Genomic DNA, 22,732 nt, shown 5'->3' with positions numbered 1-22,732 from the left:
CACTGCTGTCTTGCACCTCAGATACAACAGGGTGCAGGCAAGTCCTCCTATTCACTCAGCAAGGCTAAGGTTCTGTCCAGAAAAAGTTGTACTAACAGTAGTCATTTGAAACCTTATAATTTATACAAATTAAATTGCAATAAAGATGAACACAGTATTACAGTAATTTCATCTAGGCTGCTGTTAAATCAGGTGGTAAAATACTTGTCACTTCAGTGTTTATGGTGAAACTGAAATAGTAACTACTTTTTTAAAAGTAGCAAGCTTTTTAATTTGTAAGCATCTCGGAGCCCTCTTACTTCTATTTAACAATCTCTTGCTTATACAATTTATTATACATCCTCTAGGGATACTGATGATCCTTTGCAGTATCATCTGATGCTTTTAAGGAAGTTTGAGAATGACAAAAACTCATCTAATTTTCAGTTACTACAAGTTCAGGGATGGTATTTGCTTGTAAAATCTCAACATTCAAATAATTAGCAGCTTCACTGAGTATTAGCAAGTGTTGCATACATCCATTTCTATGCTGACAGTACATGCCACAGAAGAAAGACAAACAGAGAACTTCAGTAGCTTTTTCTTTTTTTAATTAATAACTTTAGTTCAGGAAAAAAAAATAAACCACAAAAGAGAACTGGAAGAACTACTCTCCACCTTCTTTATAAAAGAACTTTTCTCAAAGAGAGAGACTATATAGACCTTGTTCACCACTATGTCAAATCCTATCATAATCACCTTGGTTTCCACATCTATTCTACCACATTTCATGCTCAGCTTTCAAACATCTCTTATAAAGGAGGTGGGGATGTGCTTTAGACAGGTTAAAAATATGCTGCACCTTTAAAGTATTTAAACAATTACACCAAGCATAGTTCATACATTTATCACATTAACTATCACCTGGTAACCATACATTTAAAAAGGTCTAATGTAGAGTATGTAATACCCATGACAGATACTCTTACTTACTTAAGAGCATATAAAGATCAGGATTTATTCACCCTCCCCATCTGCAAGTCAATTTCTGATCTCTTCCTGGTACAATATAAATGACAAAAAAATCCCTTCATTCCATTGCACTACTGCAACCCTATATGCATAGAAAGGCAGATTAATTACCTGTGACAGGGAAAAGGAAGAGGGGTTTAGAAAAAGAATTTGAAGAACATCTACTGCACAGGTACCTTAGATGTTAAGCACGTGAGTTCTGCTGTTTGGGTTTTTTTCCCCAGTTATTTTTTTTTCTTATGGTCACACAATACACCCCTACACAAACATAACTTGAGTAAGTGCAAGTTACTCCTGACCAACAAAACAACTTCAGCACAAGAGGCTTGAACACCAGCACAGTGAGAAGGCTGTGCTGAAAGCCCATCTGGGGTGTGGGAGTGGTGAATGAGAATGTAAGCACATTTCTGCATATAATGTGCAAAGGCTTGATCTCCACAACTGCACTCAATTTGCTACATGCACAGCCAGAGATGAAATGAGATCAAAACCAGCTGGGAATGGCTGTCCTGAGAAGATACAATAACCATTAAAAAATCTAAACATAAAATACAAATACAGAAGCAACAGAACATTGTTAATAATACTAAAAGACAGAAACACACTGTTGTTATTAAAAGAAGTTTCAAGTAATATTCCAGATCCAATTTCAATCCTACTCACAGGAGAAAATGCCCAGAGATTAGGAAGAGAAGTCCACACCAAAGTGTATTTTTAATAGCATAAGGGTATGGTCAACAGACCCATCCTTGCGACAGCTATTTTCAAAAATAAAAAATCTAAACAGAAAGACATCATTCTAATTAGCATTCTTATTAAGATGTGCATTACTGGAAATAGTTGTTTAATTCACTGCAACCAGTAGACATGATGTGCTGCATCATTTGTGCTCCATTATACCACAAGATACTGTGTGTACACTTTTTAACATCCAAGTATAAATCCTGCTCATAAAATAAGGCATACTTAAAAACAACATGGTCTCTGCAGAGGTAACTTTGTATGCTTTCTTCTCATGCTTCACTCTTCTAGGTACGATGAGAACGAAATTGGTCCCAGTCGAGGTTTGCCAACATCAGCAACCAGATTATGATCATATCAATTTGTAGGGAAGGGAAAAAGTTGCAATTTGTAGGGAAGGGAAAAAGTTGGGATTTCTTTATTTTTAATGACACTTGGGACATCTTCTGAATGAGCTCTGCAGAAGGCATGAAAATAAAATCTACATTTCCTACGTCAGTGACACCAGTGTGCCCCTTCATGATCCCTATCTCTATCCCTATCCAGAAATGCCTCCATATTGCTACAATTTGTCCAAATTCACTCATTTTCTGTAAGATTGTTCCTTCCAGTAAAGCTGCTATATTTTGTCTTAAATTATAGCTTTTTCTACATTTTCACCAGTGTATGCATGCTAGAGAACAGCTGCATTGCAGAGGTACATATTTAGCACATGGTATCAAACAAAAAAAGAAATACAAAAGAATGAACCAGTGTGTCCTACTGGCTGCTCTATGTCAAAAGCACTGTTTGGTCTTCTGATATAAAACACTACAGAAGTAATATTAGCAGATGTCTGTTCTGCTTCAAGTATTACCCCACCTTTAAACGTGATCTTAAAACTCTTGTGCAATTCTTTTTGTAATTTCACGTGAATAAAAACATCAACATGTCTAAACTAAGAAAGGAAACTGTACTACCTCCACTGTAACACTGCACATATGGTAGAAGCTTTAAGTTGAAACAGCTGTTTATTGGATGGATTTCTTAAAAAGGAGTATTAATGTGGTTTCCAGCCCAAATGCAATGGGTAGCAACAAAATATTGGACTACCGCAAAATGCAGTTACAAATATACACTGACAATATCCTTCTTAAATATTAATGGCTCTTGAAATACCCATCAGATACTTTTACAAAACTTCTCTATTTTAAGTCTAACGATTTTTCTTAGTTTCTTCACAAGTAGTGCAAATACACTCCTTATTCTTAGGTCATCCCAAGATATGGCTGGTTTTTGTGAGTGTGATTTGTTTGTGTTCTTCACTGAAGTGACACAGGGACATTGTAGTCATGAGTATGGAATGCAATGCTTGCTGGACTACCTTGGAAAAAAAAATCTACCTTATTCATGTACAGCTGTAAAATTCTACAAATTAAAAATTTCACATCAGGTTACCTGATGGAAAAGTTTATGATTCCCTGCTATGGGGGAACTGAGCAGATCCCCTGAAACTTCAAACTGTACAAGCAGTGTAACAGGCTTTTGTCCCCTCTATACAGACTACAAGTTTTCAGTTCTTGAATCTTGTTTGCTCACAAATGTGATTGAATTTCCTAAAATAAAGAAAAACATAAGAATATTAAAATGTAACAAAAGTTCTCAGAAGTCAGGCAATAAAATCAAGCCAGCATTTTGCACAGGGTATTTTAAATGTTAAATAGTCTAAATCAGACCACTTACAGACTAAAATCTCTTTTTCAGAACCTGTTTAGATCATACTTTACTGTCATTTTACATGTAACAGGATTTTCAACATCTCTCATGCCTAACCCTCATTAATTTTATTATGCACACAGAAAACCTGTTATTAAAAAGCATTCCTCTAAACTTCTGCATACTTCAAACCCAGAAGGCAATTAAAACAGGAATCGGTGATTTAATTTTCCCCTGCAAGATATTAGTAACTTTTAGGAGACAGCATTACACAAGTCATTAAGAACTAGAATTAACTAGGCTAATTTTAGATTTCTACATAAACACATTCTCTTAGTGGCTTAGAATCTTCTGGAAAGAAAAAGTTTCTCAGCCTGTATTACCTAAGTTTTATGGGAATGGCAAACCTGTCTTCATGGATTGAACAGATAACATAATTTAGTACCAAGCACTTCTTCCCACTTCTCAAAAACATTTCACTGTTCCCTCCTTGTTTCTCTTGCTTGGGCCATGTGGCCCCTCACACACAACTGAAACAGAAGCTGAGGTGTTGAGTTTGTCACTACATGTGGAGGAAATGGTGCAAAGGAGAGCATGAGTTTCCCCCTCAGCTGGATTAGATCAAAGATCAGAAAAACCTTGCTCACATAATGTAACTACTTAGCAGAACAATTTAGCTCAATTAAAAAAATTTAAATATCATCTGGACATAAAGGAGTGGTATGACAGGATTGTTTGCTTTTATGGATTTTAGGAACTAAGAGTAGCAGCCAGTAAAGTTCTAGGAAGGACTAATGCTAGGGGGAAAAAAGAAAGAAGGAAAAAAAAGGAAAAAAACCCTGAGTCATTTTTATTTTAGATTAAATTATCCACAACATGAAAAAAGATGACTGGTGAGTACTTTGATATTGAATTAACGCTAACATTTCAAAACAAAATCTCCTATGGGAACACAGACAGTCCTATAATGTGAAGTTACAGATAGCAGTGGTACTTCAAATTACATCTGCAACTTAAATCCAAAATTATTTTTGAAAGCTATTTGGTAAAACTCTTGAATTTGTAAGAGACTGCAGATGAATATTTTACAAGTCTGTCTTATGATCTGCTTGCCTGAGCTGCACAGACTGGTTATTTTCAACCCACAGTACCTGAAATATTAAAGGAATTATGCTAAGCGGGTATGTACATTGCAACATTAGAAAGATACTGCAGAATCTTCTATTCATTAAGGCAATTTCTCAATAAGGGGTAACAGCTGCTCTATCTTAAATTACACTGAGAATTTAGAGAATTATTCATAAGGCAAGAAGGATTTTTCAACCCTCCCTGAAACCAGTTAGTTCTTAGGGAGAAAATTTTTGTTTTGTTTTATGAGTCTTTAAAATTTGCTTTACTACATGTGCATCTTTTTATAAGAATAAAACTGCATTGGTCATCAGAGGTCTTGATGTTTTTATTCAAGAAGCTTGATTTACTTTGGAAGGACATTTCTCACCAGATACCCGGAGTCCAAGGCTGGTATTAAAACTCTTGACAAGTAGAGGGTTAATCTCTTTTCAGGCTCAGTATTTAATTTTTGAGGCATGCCAGATTCCTTAGGTCAGAGATGTAAGACCTAGAAACTCCTCAGGAACCTGCTGTGGCTTATGTTACATACTCCAAGCTGCTCCTGTTGCTAATTATTCCCACCAACTGATCCCTTCAATGGAAGCTGTACTTCACTAAAAGAATCCTTCCACCCCAGTGGGTGCAAAAACAGACTCAAGAAGTGTCAGCCATGGGTTACATCAACTTACAAGTGCTGGCAGTGCCCTTGAGATGCACGGAGGGCTCATTTCAAAGTTGTGTTAAGAAGAAAAATGACAAAAAATTCCCCAATGCTCACCCAATCCTGCTTTACGCTGCAAGTTCTGGCACTTGAAAGGCTGCATTTAGATTATTGTTGGCTTGTTTTTTTAAGGAACACAAAGGAAAATCACCTTCTGAAGTGTACAACTTACATGGCGTGATGTGCTTTGACCTGAGTTCGACAGTTGCGTCCCCAGTAGCAATCAGGACGTGATGTGACAGTCACTACAAGAAGAGCAAATGAAACACTGCATTTATTACAAAAGTCATTGAAGTCACCCAGATTATTAAGTCACTGCTAATGGTGGTTACTCATCAGAAACAACAGATGACTGGCAAGAAATGACTGTAGAACTATATTGTTTCACCTTTCTGGAAACAAAACAAACACTCTGTGAAGGACAAAAAATTAGTTTTTAATGTTAATGCAGACTGATGATGAAAGTATTTGCTTCTCAGTGCTGTCAACTGAAGTTTTACCATTTATTTTAATAGAGACAGACTTGATTAGACACCCAGCATTTGTCTTGATGTATTTCCATATAAAAGAATGATTCTTAATTTGGGTAGAGTTTGCTGCCTTCCCCCACCTTCACATACATTACAACTCAGCTGTCCAGCAGCTGAACTGAAAAGTCATTTTTGGTTTTGCTAAGGGCAAACCAGGCACACAATTTTTGTGCATTATGCACAGCAGCACAAGCAGAGTTCTCAACAACTTAAGACTGGGAAGCTGTTGCTAACAGCAAGAACTAAGCTGACAGAAGTAATATTTAAAAGCAAACTGTTGGAACAGCTTCTATCCCAAACAAATTTAGGTCTGAAGGAGGAACAGTTGCTTGCATGCCGGTTTATACTAAAATTGTATGTGCAAAGATTTAGAATCAGTTTATGAAAGCATTCTTGTTCCCAGCTGAGAGCTGGTAAAATGTTAAATTGTTCAGAAGATGCATAATTTTACATCTTTAAACGGGAAAATATATTTAATTACAGCATTTTACTGAGTTCCTCTTTTCACTCTGCAGATATACCTATACCACAGATGAGAAATGATACTGAAAGAAAAGGTTCCATTAGGAAGTCTGAAAATAACAATACACAAGCTTAGTGACAAGTAAAGCAAGGAGCTAAGACATTAACTCTGCAACAAGATTTGCACTGGGCTGCATGAAAGTGCCAAAAGAACACTGATACAAAGATAAAACTCATGTTAACTCTTTAAATCACTTTTCCCCTCCTTACTGTGCAAAACAATCCCCACCTGGCAGTTCAGCAACAGGAATATTCTGCCTGTACTGGTAGGCAAGTTCTCGAAAGCTGCGAAGGCCACAACAGTAGCAAAGCACTGTGTTCCCAGTAATTCTGTAATCTGGGGAGAAAACCAGTTTGTAAAAATGTAAGGCTTAATTAATCAGGTTTAACTAAAAAGCCAGGACTGCACTGGTTCTGTACATAGAACTCCAAACTTCTTGATAACATTGCTAAGTTACATCCAGATAAGGAGTCATGCAAACTGAACAGAACACATACCTGACAACATAAAAACTCCTCTTTGAAGAGCTAAGAGACTTTCATTTAACATATTTTTCCATGTCAGACCCCTGGATGCCAGGTAATCCTGAAAAGAGCAATTTAAGTGTTTAATCTAGAAAAATCTCCAACCTTAAAGAGTAAGCAAGCCATTTATTCTTAAATATTTCCACATCTATCAGTAACTATGTTTTCAGAATGGGTTTATGTTGATGACAAGTAAAAATTAAATACCTCTAACTTAATTAGCATGATACAGACCACCAATAAAACCTTCCACTAAGTAGCTTTTTTTCAGATCTCCACTTTTTCCAAAAGTTTGCAAATAGATTAATTCCCATCACATTCTCATTTACCTCAAATCAACATTTTATCCAGTTTACCTAATTTAGGCAACCCTGTTATAGTATGGGCAAAATATTTTCCATACAAGTTAGTGTGACATTTAACTTGTGTGGGACAAAATATTTAACAAGCATTGCTTTCCTGGCATGTTTTTATTGAATTATTTTTCTTTTAAATAGTATTTTGGATGATTGTTTGGAGCTCATTTAATCAGCCTTTTAGAATCAGGTTCTGCAAGTGACACAGTGCTGCCACTGTAAATATTAGGCAGCACATCACTTCCATTTCATCAGTGAGTACATCTTAAACTTTTTACGTTTGTTATTATCACACACAATGATTTTTAAACATACCTTTAGGATATCTGATTCATAGTGGTTGTTATTCAGGACGCCATCTAAACATTTATCACCAAGATTTATTTCTAATCAGAACAACAAGAAGAAAAGTTACTATTTCTTGCCCAAACCCTGTGGCCCCCACACATTTTCTGATGGTGGCTCTGTTTCCTGAAATAACATGCACAGGCTCATGTGAGCACCAATAAATGACTGCATTCAACATGTGCTAATGCATGTGATTTGGAACTTCTAGTGGCAAAGACAAGATACTGAGATTTTAAAATTTCAGCTTCAGTCCACAAACACTACCAAGCTGCACAAATCATCAGTGCTAGTAAAGCATATTCCATTGGCTCCAAACTGCAACCAAGCCATTCTAACTGTTCTAATTTATTTTTAAATGTCAAAAAACCTTGAGTTTCAGAAGTCTGCCTGTTTAAGAGGGCAAGGTTCTTTTTTAATCCATTACCATCAGATGTTCAGTGCTTTTGCACTGGTTTGTATGATTCTCTTACTAGACTGAAATAGACCATGGTTTTTTTATATTGGAAAGAATTGTGCTCAGCAAGTGTAGTTTCTAACTCTAGTATTGTATGAAGATACAAAGTTAAATCTTCTCAAAGTTAAGACACATGCCACTTCAATTTTTTGTGTTTGTGATATGAGGACACAGGCCTTACTTCTTTTTGCGTGACTGTGCTACGAACTAATCTATGTCTCTTAAGTTAAAGTTCAACACAAAAATTATTGCAAAGTTGACAAGCTGATAAGAAAAAATTACTCCACAATACCACAGAATGGTGCCAAGCAGCCAAAACACGCCATGCGAGTGCAGCCCCAGTACAAGTGACAGAAGGGCTGCAGACAAACTGTGCCTGTAAAATAACAAAGAAAGCTCCTGTAAGGACCTGAACACAGCAAAACTCAACAGTTACCACTCTCATAAATCAATAACAACAGAGCCCTAATAAACTTGGTTTAAAAAACATACAGCTTTCTCATTTAAAATACATTCTTTAAAGGACTAATAAATTCTATAAAGGAAGATTCTTTCATGCTGTCACTACCAGTGTCCAAATAAAGAAGATTCACATAAAAAAAAAGTCTTCCAAGTAAATTTAAGTTTAATAATAAATAAGGAGAGAGTTCTGTAGAAAATAAAATAAAAATGTACACACATTGCTGAGGAGCAATATGAGGATTCTGTTCACGCTCTGCTCTACGGTCAGGCATTGGCTGAAAGCAGCAGGTACATATTACATGACTTCCTTGAGCAGGACACACGTATTCCTGAACAGCTGGATGAGTTAAAAAGGAAAAAAAAGAAAAAAAAACCAAATGAGCAATTTACACAACTGCAATTTTGATAAGGAATCTTAGTAAATATTAGCAACATAAAAATCTCGAAGTAACAAGCAACCTTTTTACAAGGACTCTATGAAGCACCAGAAAAATAGCATTCAGACTTCTGAACTGCACAGGTGTGTAAAATATTTCAGTATGTAGAAAAGTTTAAGAACTTTTCAACCATCTCATCAACCATCAGCAACCCATTTTGGACAATCACAACCAAATATTGTATTTACAAAGACATTGGTGTGGAGTTGCTCTCACAGTCCTGTGAGAAGGAGCATGCTTAGGTCTAACTTAGTTCATTGCTGTAGCACAGCTCATTGCTTAGCTCAGGGGAGTTGGAGATGATATTTAAGAGTCTATTCCAACCCCAGCCATTCTCTGACTCTGCCCTGAGTGTCTGAGTTGCAGCATTTTAGTGCTGCACTGCTGGGGCAATGTGACACTGACCTGCAGGGAAGTTGGCAGAGGTTGATGGAGCATCTCCCAGAGCCTGCATTCCTCCTGCCTCTGTCTCCTGGCCTGTGCCAGGCACAGCTGGAACAGAGTGTCTTCGGTACCCTGGGCACTGTCTGCATACTATATATGGTTGACTGAAAGAACAATATGAAATTATACCAAACGAATGCAAACAACTTACATCACTATGCTAGACAAGGTTGGTCAGACTCTCAAAGTTTAAATTTAGCATTTCCTCAATCAGTAACAGATGAAAGCTCATGTAACTCAGTACCTAGCTCTGCTGTAGTTGTGACAGATAAAAACTCTGAGTTTTGTAGTACTCCTCAAGAAGTTTTAAACAAAAGGAAAAGGAAAAAAGAACAACGTGACTGAAAGAGAGAGGGGAACAAAGCTAGAATAGTTATCTACAAGAATTCTTCTGTTCCTCTGTAGACACTGAGCAAAGTGTGTTTGCTGTTGAAAAGAAAGAGGAGGTATTTTAGTACTTGGGAATTCCTAGAGTCAGCTGCTTTGGTACCATACACCAAGTGAAAGCAGCATTCCAGTCACATAAGAAAGCCAAAAACTGCAAACACATTCATAGGATCATGGATGGCTTTATCTCCCGATAAGATCTTAGCCAGAAACCTGTCTTTTTTATTGCACAATTCAACACAGAACTATTGGTCACAAACTGAATTTTGCTGGATTTCTAGGAAGTTCTTATTTCTGCTGATTGCTCAAGGTACAAAAGGATGGCCAGCAAAACTACCAAGTTAATTACTACCAAGAATGAACTTAATCTGCAAACAGATTCTGGCAATGATCACGGAAAACACTATCAGCAATAACAGCATTTGTGAAAGTAGCTCAGTTTGTGGGTCTGTGCATTCAAACATAGGCACACCTAATTCAATACACAACTTAAAAACAGACATACCTGATATCTGAGGATTCACTATCTACATCAGACAACTCCAGTAAATCTTCAGAACTTCCCTCCTCATCTGAGAAAGATCTCCGCACCTTAGGCTGCAACATGTCTTGAGTAATTTTGTTTCTGGCATCCATGCTCCGAACATCATCTTCATTGCGACATTTATCTGGCATGAGAACCAAATTCAAATTTCAAGAGAAAATAACACCTCACATCCCTTATCTGCACTCCACTTTCTTAATGCAGTTACCATTACTACGTTTTCATTTCCTTAGACTTGTTTTTGGATGAGAGAGCTGTAGATCATCTTTGTTAAATTCCCCTCTCTGTTAAGGAGGTCAAATATCAGGCAACTTAAGTTTTGTTTTCAAGAGGTCATGGTCAAACTTAATGAAATCTACATTCAAGTATATTTTTCAAAAGCATCCTTCTCATGATTAAGTAACAAATTAAAATGAAGTATTCTCAGCACACTCACATTCTTAAATCACCTTCCACAGGTTATTATGTGATGTTAAAATGGGCTTGTTTTCTGACAAGACACGTCAGAGAAAACAGCAGGGTCAATAATCACACAGGTCTTTTATAGACAACAGTGTGTCCTGACATCAGTTATGCAGGTGAAATCCATTGGATTCTGCCACAGCCACTGTTCAACTTGCCTGGATGCTGAATCAGATAAGCTTCAACCAAGTTGTTCAATATGTGATTTTTACAAATACGTTCTACTGGACAACGACAAGTTGGACACAAAGATGATCTTTCCATCCATCCTGAGTAGCAGGCAGCACAAAAAGTATGCATACAAGGCTGCAAGCTGGAAAACAAAGAAATGGAGTCAAAATACAAAATTTTCATTTTTTCAGATACTTCCATAACCCTGAAAAACTACTTAGTGTTGATTTGACTATCTACATAGGGTAGGAAAAGGAAAATCAAGAGAGCTTGGGAAAATGCTGTTTATCCTGACCTCCTGAAACAGCTGTCACTGAATGTCTTGCATTATTACCACATGATTAAAGCTTTTGTCAGTCTTACATACCTTACACAGTCATGCAGCAGTTCTTGGCAGATAATGCAAGTTAACGTCTCTTCCATCTTATCTGGTTTCACATTTGATGTTTTTGCATCTTCAGAGCCAATTTTAATTATACATTCACTTGGAGCTGCTGGTGAAAGATTTGGACAAGTATCTTCATCTACAAAGACAGAAGGAGATAGTTTTTAAAGCTTTTTTAAACTCATTTTTATTCAAGTATTTTAAAAATCCCTGAAAGATCTGCACTGATCCACTGTTCACTGGCAACAGTCCCAAAAGAGGTTCTTGCTTTACACACTACAGCTTCTGCTATTGAAGATATTATTTTCATGGGACCAGAAATCAATATTTTCATGAAGTAAGTGAGACACAAGAAACAAGCTGAAGGCCTGATGACAGCTGTTGTAATTCAATTTGGAGGGGCAGGGGTGAGGGTTAAGTTGCAGAATACTATAGTATACTAGCCTCCTTTTAGTTTCTTCTTAGCAGGTTCCAAACCTTCCTCATCCCATATTCTTTGAGAATCTGATTCTGCATTTTCTTTGTCAGTGATTTCTGGAGCAATTGCAGAAGCTTCAGCATTCACATCCACCTTTTCATGCTTGTCATGCAGTGCTCTTACACACATGGATTCTAAGATGGGGAAAGCAGGCACAGGAGTGACAACTGAGGGCTGTGATCCTATAAAACAAAAACCGAACATGAATATGGCTGCACACAGCTGTGGGATGTGTGAAAACAAAAGGTACTCAAACCCTGACATGCATCAATCCAAACATCTGAATAGGAAAAAGTGGAGCAGAAAAGCAGTCTGCAAAACTACTTACTAAACACTCTGAACCAATCTGCTAATTGGAAAACCTGGGGGAAAACCAACCTATTAGTTGTGTAACCCTACTTAAAATGCCCATTCCTCTTTCAACTGGGGAGTACTTATTTTTAAGACTATTAAGCACACCAGGTCTTCCTGACAAAGATGCCAGGCCAGGGTTATGCAATATTGGTCATACGTAACAGGTTGGGATCACAGCAAAGGGAAAGATTTGTTTCCATAGGAGCCAATGAGGTCCCAATGAACTGCTGACAAATGCATACAGGAATTCTCACAATTATCCATCAGGATTTTCCCCTGCCTGCCCATAGAGAGAAAGTTAAAATGCACATATCCACTTGGTATTTTCACTAGAACTTTACAAAGCAAATTCTAGACTGAGAAAGGGGCAAGAGATCAATCTGTTTACTTTAAAAACTGGAGTAAGTTGATGAGCTGGACTCAGTGATCCTGATGGGTCCCCTCCAACTCAGCATATTCTATGACTGTGTGATCCAGCTTTAAATACTTGACCCAAGTCTCACCAGATGTAGATGGATTATCCTGCTGAACAGATGCAGACTCGACCGGAGAGGTAGGAGAAGCATTAAAGAGGTTTGATGTAGAAGTAGATGGCTGTGGTTCCTCATAGCAAGACTGAGTAGCTGACAGTGATGAGGTAATTCGGGACTCATCATTACTTCTTCCTGTACTTGAGGTATCTTTGGTCACATGGCATTGGTTTTCTACATTAACTTCTACAGTTGGAAGGGGGGAAGGAAAGAAAAATATCTTTGTGACAGTCACCACATCACGGCTTCAAAATTCCAAGGAATCAAACTCTCTCAAGAGGGTTACATTAGTCATTGGAGCTTAGCTCCTATTCATGGATCTTGAATTACTTCCTTACCTACTGGTTCTTGAGTTGCATCATGTTTTGTGTTTAAGGATTCATAAAGATAAGCAACATCTGAAAGAGATTTAAAAATATTAATCATGCTCTTTAAACAAAAATTCACTAAACTTAATCCCACATAAACAACTTCTATTCACAAGTGGCTGCATCCCTAAAGTGTCTGACAATGGAAGAGGCAAATGAGGGGTCACCTCAATAGTACCATGTTAATACTCCTACTTAGGAGGCAATTAGGAGCAGCACAGCAAGATCTTTTCTTCCCAGGAAACCAGGCAGAGCAGCTTTTGTGTGACGTTTAACTTGTGCCAGCCATGGAACCAGAGGCTTAATCATTTCTTAAACCTAAAATCTGCTCTGTCAGAACAGACTGTATTTTTACTGATACTTGAATCAAAGTTCTTTGAAGAAGCTTATTATTTCTGAGCTCACTTCTCAACCTCTTCAATCAATATTATTTCATTTCTTTGTGAGATACATGAACTCTCAAAAATACAGATTGAGACATGCCGTAAGTTTCAGCCAGAAACTAATTTAGAATCTATTAATAAAACCAACTGGATAATATCCTTTTCTTTTCCATCTTACTTGAATTTAATATTGTTCCAAAAATTCCTCTACCTTGCTACCTTTTTGTCATCTCCAACCACCTACAAGCAAATAAGACAGGATTACTCCAAACTAAGACATTTTCTGATCAAAAGTTAAAATATTGTCTCCTTCAGTAGGAATTAGAATGGCCAAACAGGCATGCCCTATCTAAATTTTTCTCTGTGTTTGAAGATGGATAAGCTGAAAAAGCAAAACTGGAGGCTTGGTAATTTAACTACTTATTAACCCAAATGGAAATCAGTGATTCAGTTCATTGCCTGGAAAATTCACCCGAGTGATTAATCTAAGTAGCATCAAGTGTGATAGTGCCAACTCAGAAAGCATTTGTGAGATAAACTCCACAGACAGAAAAATACAGCTTATCACTGTTTCATGTAACATCTACACACCAGACAGCATAAATCTGTATATAAATTAACAGCAATTTCATAAAAGAAGTATTTAAACAGTGAGTATGTATCTAGAATTTTTAAATTAAAAGTTTATATGTTTATTACTGTATGAAAATTGTAAATATACATTGTTCCAGGTTTACTAATGCTACTCTCATTGTAGGGCTTTCCCCATCTCCCCCCCACCTTTTGCTTCTTCCTTCTTTAAAACAAAAAAGCCAACCTACACACACACACAAAACAAAAAGCTTTTGCAGCCTTTCCTACTGGTGCTAAAAACTGCTTCACTGGGATATATAAAGTATCACTAACCACCCCAGCAATTTGACTTCTAAAAGAAGCACTGGACATGTGATTAGAACCCCATTACTTACCATTCCATCCATGCATTAGTTCTACCAAAATTACTTCTAGGCACATTTAAATTTCAGACAGTTGCTCAGATTTGTCCCCGTGAAAACTGGCACATCCATGACCTCTTCTCTAGAGACTTGTTTTTAAACACATTTCTCTTTAAAGCAGAACTACTCAATTTTATTATACTGATATTTCTTCTCCCTCATGACTCAAAAGAAAATGACTAAGCACACAATTTAAAAAGTATTATTCACTTACTGTTCTCTGGCTCATTTTTTCTGTAAACAACATAGATCACATCACCAGTCTGTAATGGGTATGTCTGCTTCTTAACCACTTTCAGTTTATTAATTACTGTTCCATTAGTACTGTAAAGAGAAAGAAAAGATAACTTAGCAAAAATGTTTTCATAATTACACAGGAGAAAGAAGGGAAAACACAAGATACATTTAAAGAAGAAAAGCTATTGGCTGCCCCCTAAAAATGTAAGTGGACTAAAAAATATTTTTCAAAAAAAGGAAGCCTAGAAACAAAAAATTTCTCCCAAAGACAGAAAGGCACAACTATTGGAACTTGAAAGCTCATTTGCAGCTACTGGTAAAGAGATGGCAGTTGACAGACAAAAGACCTTGATATTTGGCCAATGTCTCCAAATAATTAGATTATTTTTTTCTGTACAATAGTCTCCATCCCTTAAGTATAAAACCAAAAGGACAATAAGAGTTCTGTTCAAAAAGTTCCAGGCCATGTCTTCCATTTAATACTGGAAATCTCCTGAGATGTTCTGTGACAAAGGAACCTCTCTACAGTCAGGGATGCCACGCAGTGTTAATTTTTCCCCTCTCCTTCAAAAAGGGAAAAAACGTAAAATTGTAAGGCTACTTGGACTGTTTGCAACTTGAAAGTGAGAAGTTAACAAGGTGGAAAAAAGTGATACATAATGAAAGATAAACTGGAATGAATTATTTTATATTGATTAAAAATTCAGTATTTGTAGAAGAAATTAAACTAGGAAAAATGAAAATGCAGAGCATTGCTGATTAATTTCTTTATCCCTTAACTACGGGTGATGTTGTATACACAAGCCATTAATGTTTTATAACCAAGTCAAGTTATTAAAGTACTGAATAATTCCAGCTCACTTGCAGTAAGCATCCTTCAGGGCTGCAGCCCTCTCGAATGTCAGGCTTCTGCCACTCAAAATCTCAGCAACTGGTACCAAATATGAATGAACAGAAAAGATCTGCTTTTCATCCTCTGCAGAGCAGCTGCAAAGAATTGCAGCAAAGCTGTGCTGCCACCTCCTGGAGGCACGGCCCGTGCTCAGGGCACCATGGACTGTTCCTCACGGCAGGGGAGTTATTTGGAAATAAGCACCTTCCCCATTCTCTTTCCTAACACAAAAGTATGAATTCAAAGTCCAAAAGGAAAACCAAGCCCTTTGGAAGCACTACAGCAAGTCGTGATCAAGGTATTAGTTCTTGATCTTGCTGCTGCAGCTGCTTCCACAGTCTATGTGGTTGAATTGACTAAACTAACATAAATGAGATGCTACTTTAAACTTTCAAGAAATGAAAAAAAAAGTTTGGGCCACATTGATGAAACTTCAAGCTTCTCCTACAAGCAAGAAAACTACTCATAGCTTATCCTTTTCCCCTCAGGCATACAGATGTTGACTAGGCTGAGAGACATAAGCACTGAAGAACCAGCAGAACAGAGGAATCACTAAATGATTACCAAAGTTTACCAATTAAAAGGAAAACAGTTTTAGTCAGTCTGTTAAAAACAACACTGATTTTTTCCTTCATACTGATGGTAGTGATAACATTTAAAAAGATTATGTTGAATCAAAAATTTCATCTCCTTCAATTGCCCAATAAATAATTAAGTTTATACCAACCTCTGAAACCTGTCAGAGGTCCTTCAAAAGAACTAGGAAACATGAAATTTGACCTCCTCAGTTTTCCAGAAGGCATCTCCTGTCTGCCCCAAGTGTTCTAGACCTTCTTTTATAACAAATCAGCTAAATTCAAGTAACAAGACTTGTCTTTTACTGAATTTTAACTTCTACAGGCAATTCCTAGCCCCAACATTTCACTAAACGAGGGGGGGAAAATGTCACAATAATGTATTTTATGAAGTAACTCTGTCATGACTGCCAAGTTCCAAGATTACTCTGGGGGACAACAACACAAGGTACTTTTGGGGAAAGGAAAAACCCTACAATATCACACATCTAGAAACCATGCTGGCTCAAAGCAAGATGCAGAAAAAGCTATGCAAGACCCTACTCATCAAACTGACCACAGACAGCCAAATCTTTTCAGTTCTGTAGTTCAAAGACTTCAATGAGAGCTGACTAATGAATTATTTGGTACACATGGACCCAAATGAATTAGGAATAAATGGCTATCACTTAACACAGAAAATCATAAGCTTGTCTTCAATGCATTAGTAAATGAAAGCAGTTGTATTTATCTCTCAGCCAACAACTAAAGGGAAAAAAATAATTCAACTATCCCAGATAATTGTATCAGCCTTTCACTTACAATTCCAGACTTTAGCATGAGGCTTTTCACAGATATGGTGACATTCCAGATTAATGCTCTGGGTATTTTTTAACCAGACACACATGATAAATTATGACATTTGTACATTCCTCTGATGTTTCAAATTAAACCCCCCATAAAATAAGTAGAAAGTACAATGAGAACCCAAAATATGAAGGCCATTCATTAGAACTAGATATTGAAATTATGCCAATTGGCTGTACCATTTTTCAAGGGGAGAAGAAAAACAGTACTATCAGATATAAATGGTCTGTGTTGTGAAACTATGTCACAAAAGGTTCCAATGTCACTTTTTTAAACAAGAAGGAAAAACATCAAGCCTTGACTCAATTCCAATGTGGCTGATAACTCTACAGTTTCATCAATGAACCATAAATTCTGTTTACTTCCTAGTCCCATCTGCTGTGCAGAATAGAAATGAACAGCTTCACTCAGAACAGGGTTACTTTTGAAGTAGATGATTGATCTATGTGTTGTAAGAAACTTTCATATCCTTCCAAGAAAAATGCCAGTCTAATAATCTCTAATATTTATTTGCATCCATCCAGAAAAAGAACGCAGTTTATGTTAAAGCTTCTGGGTTAACAGTTATTACCTGATATTAAAGTGCTTATAATCCTGAACACACTGTAAAGTGAAATGAGTTCTGAATTCTATTAAGGTACAGAATCCTTCTGTACTGTAATTCTCTACTCTTTCAATGTTCATAGACATAGTTTTGACTGGAGGGTGAGGAGAATTCAGTAGGGACTGAATGTCAGAAGGGTCACCAGCAACAACTGCAGATCAATCTCTGATTTACCCACAGAAAGGGAGTATCTGCTTGCTTCTCATGTGAGTATCAGCCTTGTCTAAACAGTTTCCTGATCAGAAACATCACCGACTACTTAGAATATTAAAAGGAAAAATCCTAGAAAATAACATGAAAGTACACTAGTTTCCTTTAAAATTTCTTTTTTAAAAATGGAGAATCTTACAACTGCTTTTACTGGGAGAAATCCAATGGCTGCCTCCACTGTGTTACGCTTGAACAATTTGTTTTCTTTCAAGCAGTGTAAAGCAACGAGTGCATAATTGGGAAAATAAAGCAGAAATTTATCCCAAAAGAGGGTGAGTCTGAGTATTTTATTTTACTATTTGCTAACTCTTGTCTTTTGTTACTTCCAAACTTTTATTTACTCAATAATTTTGAATGCTTGACACATTTTCCTTCACCTGCAAATTGTGGGTAATTCTTTCAAAGTATATTCAAGAATTTATTATGCTATAAGAAGATAAAATGTTGGCTGCCTACACATATTTGATTATATTCTTTGGATTAGACACAACAGAGAAACAAAGTCCACTCAGTTTGACTGTCCCACACTCACTGCCTCCTTCCAATGCATTCCTCTTCACCAGAAAAATCTGAGCTTGACCACAGCAATGTTTCCAAATTATTTTTTACTTCAGAGAAGAAAAAGCTGACCTTGCAGTATTTTTCTGTGACTCTGAGCATCTGTACTGCCAACTCAAACATTCAAGAACCATCTTCTTTCAGCCTGATTTTTTGGGACTCATCTGCTATTTGGCACAGACATTGGAAGACCCAGAAGAACCAGAAGAGTTTTCTGCAAGCAGTCATATCAAACCTGTTTGGTTTCTTGATTCAGCAACTGGCAGCCACACTTCAACTCACAAGAGGGAGAGCACTCCAGGGATTTACTCTTTGTTAGATACATGGAACTGTAACAGGCACAAGCAGATCCCTGGCAATGCTCCATGGGTGCAGCCTTTCTGCTGCACTACCTTGGAACAAGCCTCACCTTTTCATGAATATACCATATACAAAATCAACTTTAATTTGGCTTTGCTAGTTTTCTGCTGGCTGCACCTTCTGCCTCAGGGGATGGGTAAAGGGAAAAAAAATATGTAGGAATGTTTCTGCATCATGTACAATTTATTTAGCTTGTTCTGTCATAACATTGGTCTAAACCAATTCTGCCAGGGACAGCTTCTCAAGTGAGATTTACAGCTACACTCTGAGACTGCCATGATAGGCAAACATGGCTTGGTTTGTTGTTTGGAACATCTTGAAAGTCAGGATTATATTGGAGAATGACAACTATAAACCTTTCCAAGACATCCCAGCTAATCTTTTTTTTCCCAAAAATTCAGCATTCTGTCCCACAGCTTCTGGGAGTGGAATCACTGCAGGAATCTATCCTGGATATCCTGGACCTATCTCTAATTACAACCTTGAAGAGGAGAGGGAATACACCCTCATCAGATTCGCAGATGACAACAAAGCAGGGGCAGAGCTGCCTTCAGGGACACTTTGGCAGGCCAATGGAATGTACCCATGATGTACAAAGATAAAAAGGAAAGTTTCACATTTGAGGTTTTGAAGGATATCATGTTGGATCCCTGTTTCAACCCAGAAGGCAATTAAATATGTTACTATGGTAGCTCAGGATTAGTACTAAATAGCTGCTGAGCTTTTGACCAAAGTCCCTCCAAGAACATTCTGAGAAACCAACCTTGTATCTTCCAATGACACTTGACCAGACTCTTCATCCACTATGATTTTGCAGTGATCTCCAGACACCAACTTGTTGCCAGGGAAAGATAAGTCACAGCCTTAAAAAGAAAGATTTTCCAGCAAGCTTAAAAATACACATTACACAGTCAGATCAGCATTCTACATGGCTATAAATGCAACATAAACTGACTCATGTACATCTTCAATAGTTTAAAACTTCTGCTGTCACACAGGCAGCAACACAGCCTAGTCTGAGACACATAAATACAAGTGGTGAGATAGCCCCATGTGCTGATATAATCATTTCAACCATTTGAAGATGCTTCAGTTCCTTTTTCCCCCCTCAATCCTAGCCCTCAGAGATGGAAATCAAATCACAATTACTCTGTTCTAGAGTGCTACAGAAATATCCACACATATCTGAAGTGCTCAATTTAACTCCTAAAGACACACATGTCACAGCACTCAGCTCTTTTTCCACGTCATTGTATTGCTGTTTCATTGGATTTAACTTCTGTTTTATTCTGGGGTATTGGGAGGAAGTAGTAAGAACCAATAACTGATAAAAAACCCCGTAGAATTATTACCACTGTTCCATCTTACAGTCTTTTGTTTGTTTTTAAAAAGGGAAGTTTTCCTCATCTCTGTTGACAACATTATTATGCCAATAAAGCTGAAGAGAATTACAAATCCAGGACTAAGATTTAGGGGTACACAGGAGAAGTGTCATGACGATGTGATAAAAACCTTCCTACCTCCAACTCAAGGGCTTTGAGAAAATCTTGTCTTTTTACCTCCCTTTAGCATTGAATATTCAAAGCAACACTCAAGGTTCTCCACTGATCTCTCACAAAGGACTCAAAGCTCTAGCTTACACCAAAGTTATAATTAACAGCCATGATTCCCCTCCACCTATTCACACTGTGGGTGAACCGATCTCAACAACAGATCCAGCAGGAAAGCAGCAGCCACTACCTCATATTGCTTATAAAGTCACAATTTGGTATTCCAGTAACCATCCATTTAACTAATCCATTAGCAAAACATTACGAGAGCAACTGAAAAAGAAAGAATTCACCTTTTTTTCTGCCAGACAAGCCTCAAACAAACATCAGCTTGAAGAATTTACCCACAGCTTAATGCCAATCATAAATTTGGAAAACATTTTTCCTACAAGACACTGTCTGCCTTTCTCATAGAGCTATAGCATCTGGTGTTTGTTCACAACTATTTACAGGAAGTGACTGATCACCAAGCAGCTTGAACTGCTGAACAGGAAAAAGAAAATTAGCACTGTCGAGGCAGTGTAAAAGAAAGTTAAAACACTTCAGTCCTTGTTTCAAATACAGCAAGCATGAAATCCTCTAAAATAAAGGCAAGTAGTACAAGTCCTAGACTCTGGGAATAAAGCTTTCAAATCGACTCTCAGAGAAACTTTCAGTACTTGTTGGCAGTCTTTATAAGGCCAAAAGAATTAAGGGCTTTTATGTGGGTGTTTTCTTCTCTGTGAAGCAGAAGCATTTTGCATTGCAGTTCCAACTTATTTTAACCACAGAAACGAAACTAGAACGTAAACAAGACTGAAGCACAGAAACGTCTGAAACAACAGTCGGGTTTCCTTACTTACACAAACTGCCACAGACTACCTAAAAGGCACACCGACTTTAAAACGTGTCACAAGTTACTGAAAAAGAAAAGGTCAGCATAAAACTACTCATTCACACAGCTAAGAGGTAGATTGGGAATCCGGGGGTCCTGGCAAGCACCTCCAACAGCTGGAAGCACCAAAGCCAACTAGTTTCAGTCCACCTCCCAGCGCTGTAAAGACCAGGAGGGGGGATGGCTGCTGCCCCCCGAACACCGCCCCTGTCGCACCTTTCCTCCGCCCAATGGTCCATTCTCTTTTCAGCAGCAGGACGTGCGGCTCTGCCTCATCAGCACCCAGCCGGATCAGCTTCCCCCAGGGCTGCGGCTGCTGCTGGCTCTGCTCGCCTCCTTCCGACTGCTCCATTTGGATTCACATCTGACAAAAACAAACAAAGCCAACCCAAACCCCATCACCACACGGCACCCGGGGCGGCACAGCGCTCCCTGGAACCCCGGGGCCGGGCCGTGCGCGCCGCTGCCCCGCAGCCCCTTCGCGCCCCCGGGGCTGCCCCGGCCCCGCCGCTCCCTTTTGTGCGGCGCCGCAAAACCCTCCCTCCCCGTCGGCCCCCCGCAGCCAGCCCAGCCCCTTCCCCGCACCCCGCAGGGCCGCTCCCCGCCCCACGGGGACCGAGCCGGGGGAGCCAGCGGGGGCGGCCTCCGTCCGTCCGCTGCCTTCCCTGGAGCGGGGCGGGGGCGGCCGGCGAGGCCCGGGGGTGCGGCGGCCCCGCTGCGCGGCCCGTCCCGGGCCCCTCACCCCAGCGCCGCGGCCCGGGCGGCTCCTGTCAACAGACATTGCCCCATCAGCTGATGCGGCCGGGGCGGGCCCGCGCGACCATTGGCCGGAGCGCCGCGCGGGCCGGGCCTTCCGCCGGCCGCCACAGAGGCTTCCGGTGAGGCCGCGCCGCGCGCTGCCCGTAGAGAAAAGCAAGGCTGCCGAGGGGCTGAGGCGGCGGCGACGCCCTGGGAGCCATCTTGGATGTGGGCGGGTCCGCCTGCAGGACAGGGTGCGCGTCGCCATCTTTGTTGCGGGCAGATCTGTCGCGTCACCGCGATCGTGTGTCGGCTGAGGTCGTTTCAGCGTTCTCATCCACTAAAAATTGTTGTAGTTTAACTCTTGGATGTTGAGCAGGCATTGGTTTGCCAGGAGCGGCTAAATAAAGAACACTCCCTGCTGTTCCAGGGCCAGGCTTCAAAAAGCAAGCTCAGCCTGAGGCAGGATCAGTGTCCGCTGATGGAGGGGTCACCCCCCGTTTTGCTCAGGAGACTCTTACAAAGTAAAACCTGCCATTATGGGGGACAAGAGCAAGGGACGGAGCTTTCTGAACTTTGAGAGTCGTCACTTGTCTCTTTCTTATCGCATCGACCACCTGATTCCCATGTCCTCCACTTGGTAGTCCTTTGTGTAAAACAGTATCACTGCTGTGCACTTATCGGTCTGCCCGTTTATACAGGTCTTGTTTCTTTTTCGTGGGACATTTGTACCACATGCACCATAATTTTTTTAGACCAATTACCACCATGTATAAAGTGGCTACCTAGCCAAATGAATTGTGGTCCTTTTTGCACAGCGTTCTTCTAGTGACAGATCCCTTTATCATACTCATCTGAAGGACCCCAAACAGTTT

General features: G+C 39.0%; 1 protein-coding gene across 2 annotated transcripts; it reads right to left on the bottom strand.

Annotated features, from left to right (window-relative positions):
- Window positions 1-556: 556 nt before the first annotated feature.
- On the bottom strand, window positions 557-21,975 carry CHFR (checkpoint with forkhead and ring finger domains). Of its 2 annotated transcripts, none has more exons than XM_041410250.1 (18): window positions 21,862-21,975; window positions 21,336-21,483; window positions 19,459-19,558; window positions 14,628-14,737; window positions 13,006-13,065; window positions 12,641-12,853; window positions 11,750-11,965; window positions 11,288-11,444; window positions 10,908-11,062; window positions 10,249-10,411; window positions 9,318-9,460; window positions 8,693-8,812; window positions 8,306-8,389; window positions 7,527-7,597; window positions 6,829-6,916; window positions 6,560-6,667; window positions 5,451-5,523; window positions 557-3,347 (listed from the first exon to the last, which is right to left on the bottom strand). In XM_041410250.1, exons 2-18 carry the CDS (start codon window positions 21,469-21,471, stop codon window positions 3,305-3,307), a joined length of 2,040 nt encoding a protein of 679 aa, XP_041266184.1. In that variant the 5' UTR covers window positions 21,472-21,483; window positions 21,862-21,975; the 3' UTR covers window positions 557-3,304. The 2 variants fall into 2 exon arrangements, with proteins under 2 accessions (XP_041266184.1, XP_041266186.1); XM_041410252.1 differs by lacking the exon at window positions 21,862-21,975 and adding an exon at window positions 21,705-21,847.
- Window positions 21,976-22,732: the final 757 nt, after the last annotated feature.

Source organism: Onychostruthus taczanowskii, unplaced genomic scaffold (assembly GCF_017590055.1).
Source record: "Onychostruthus taczanowskii isolate IOZ18803 unplaced genomic scaffold, ASM1759005v1 scaffold32, whole genome shotgun sequence".
In the NCBI taxonomy this organism is placed as follows: domain Eukaryota; kingdom Metazoa; phylum Chordata; class Aves; order Passeriformes; family Passeridae; genus Onychostruthus; species Onychostruthus taczanowskii.
The sequence above is the reverse complement of the archived record's forward strand: the minus strand, read 5'-3'. Positions and strand labels throughout refer to the sequence as shown.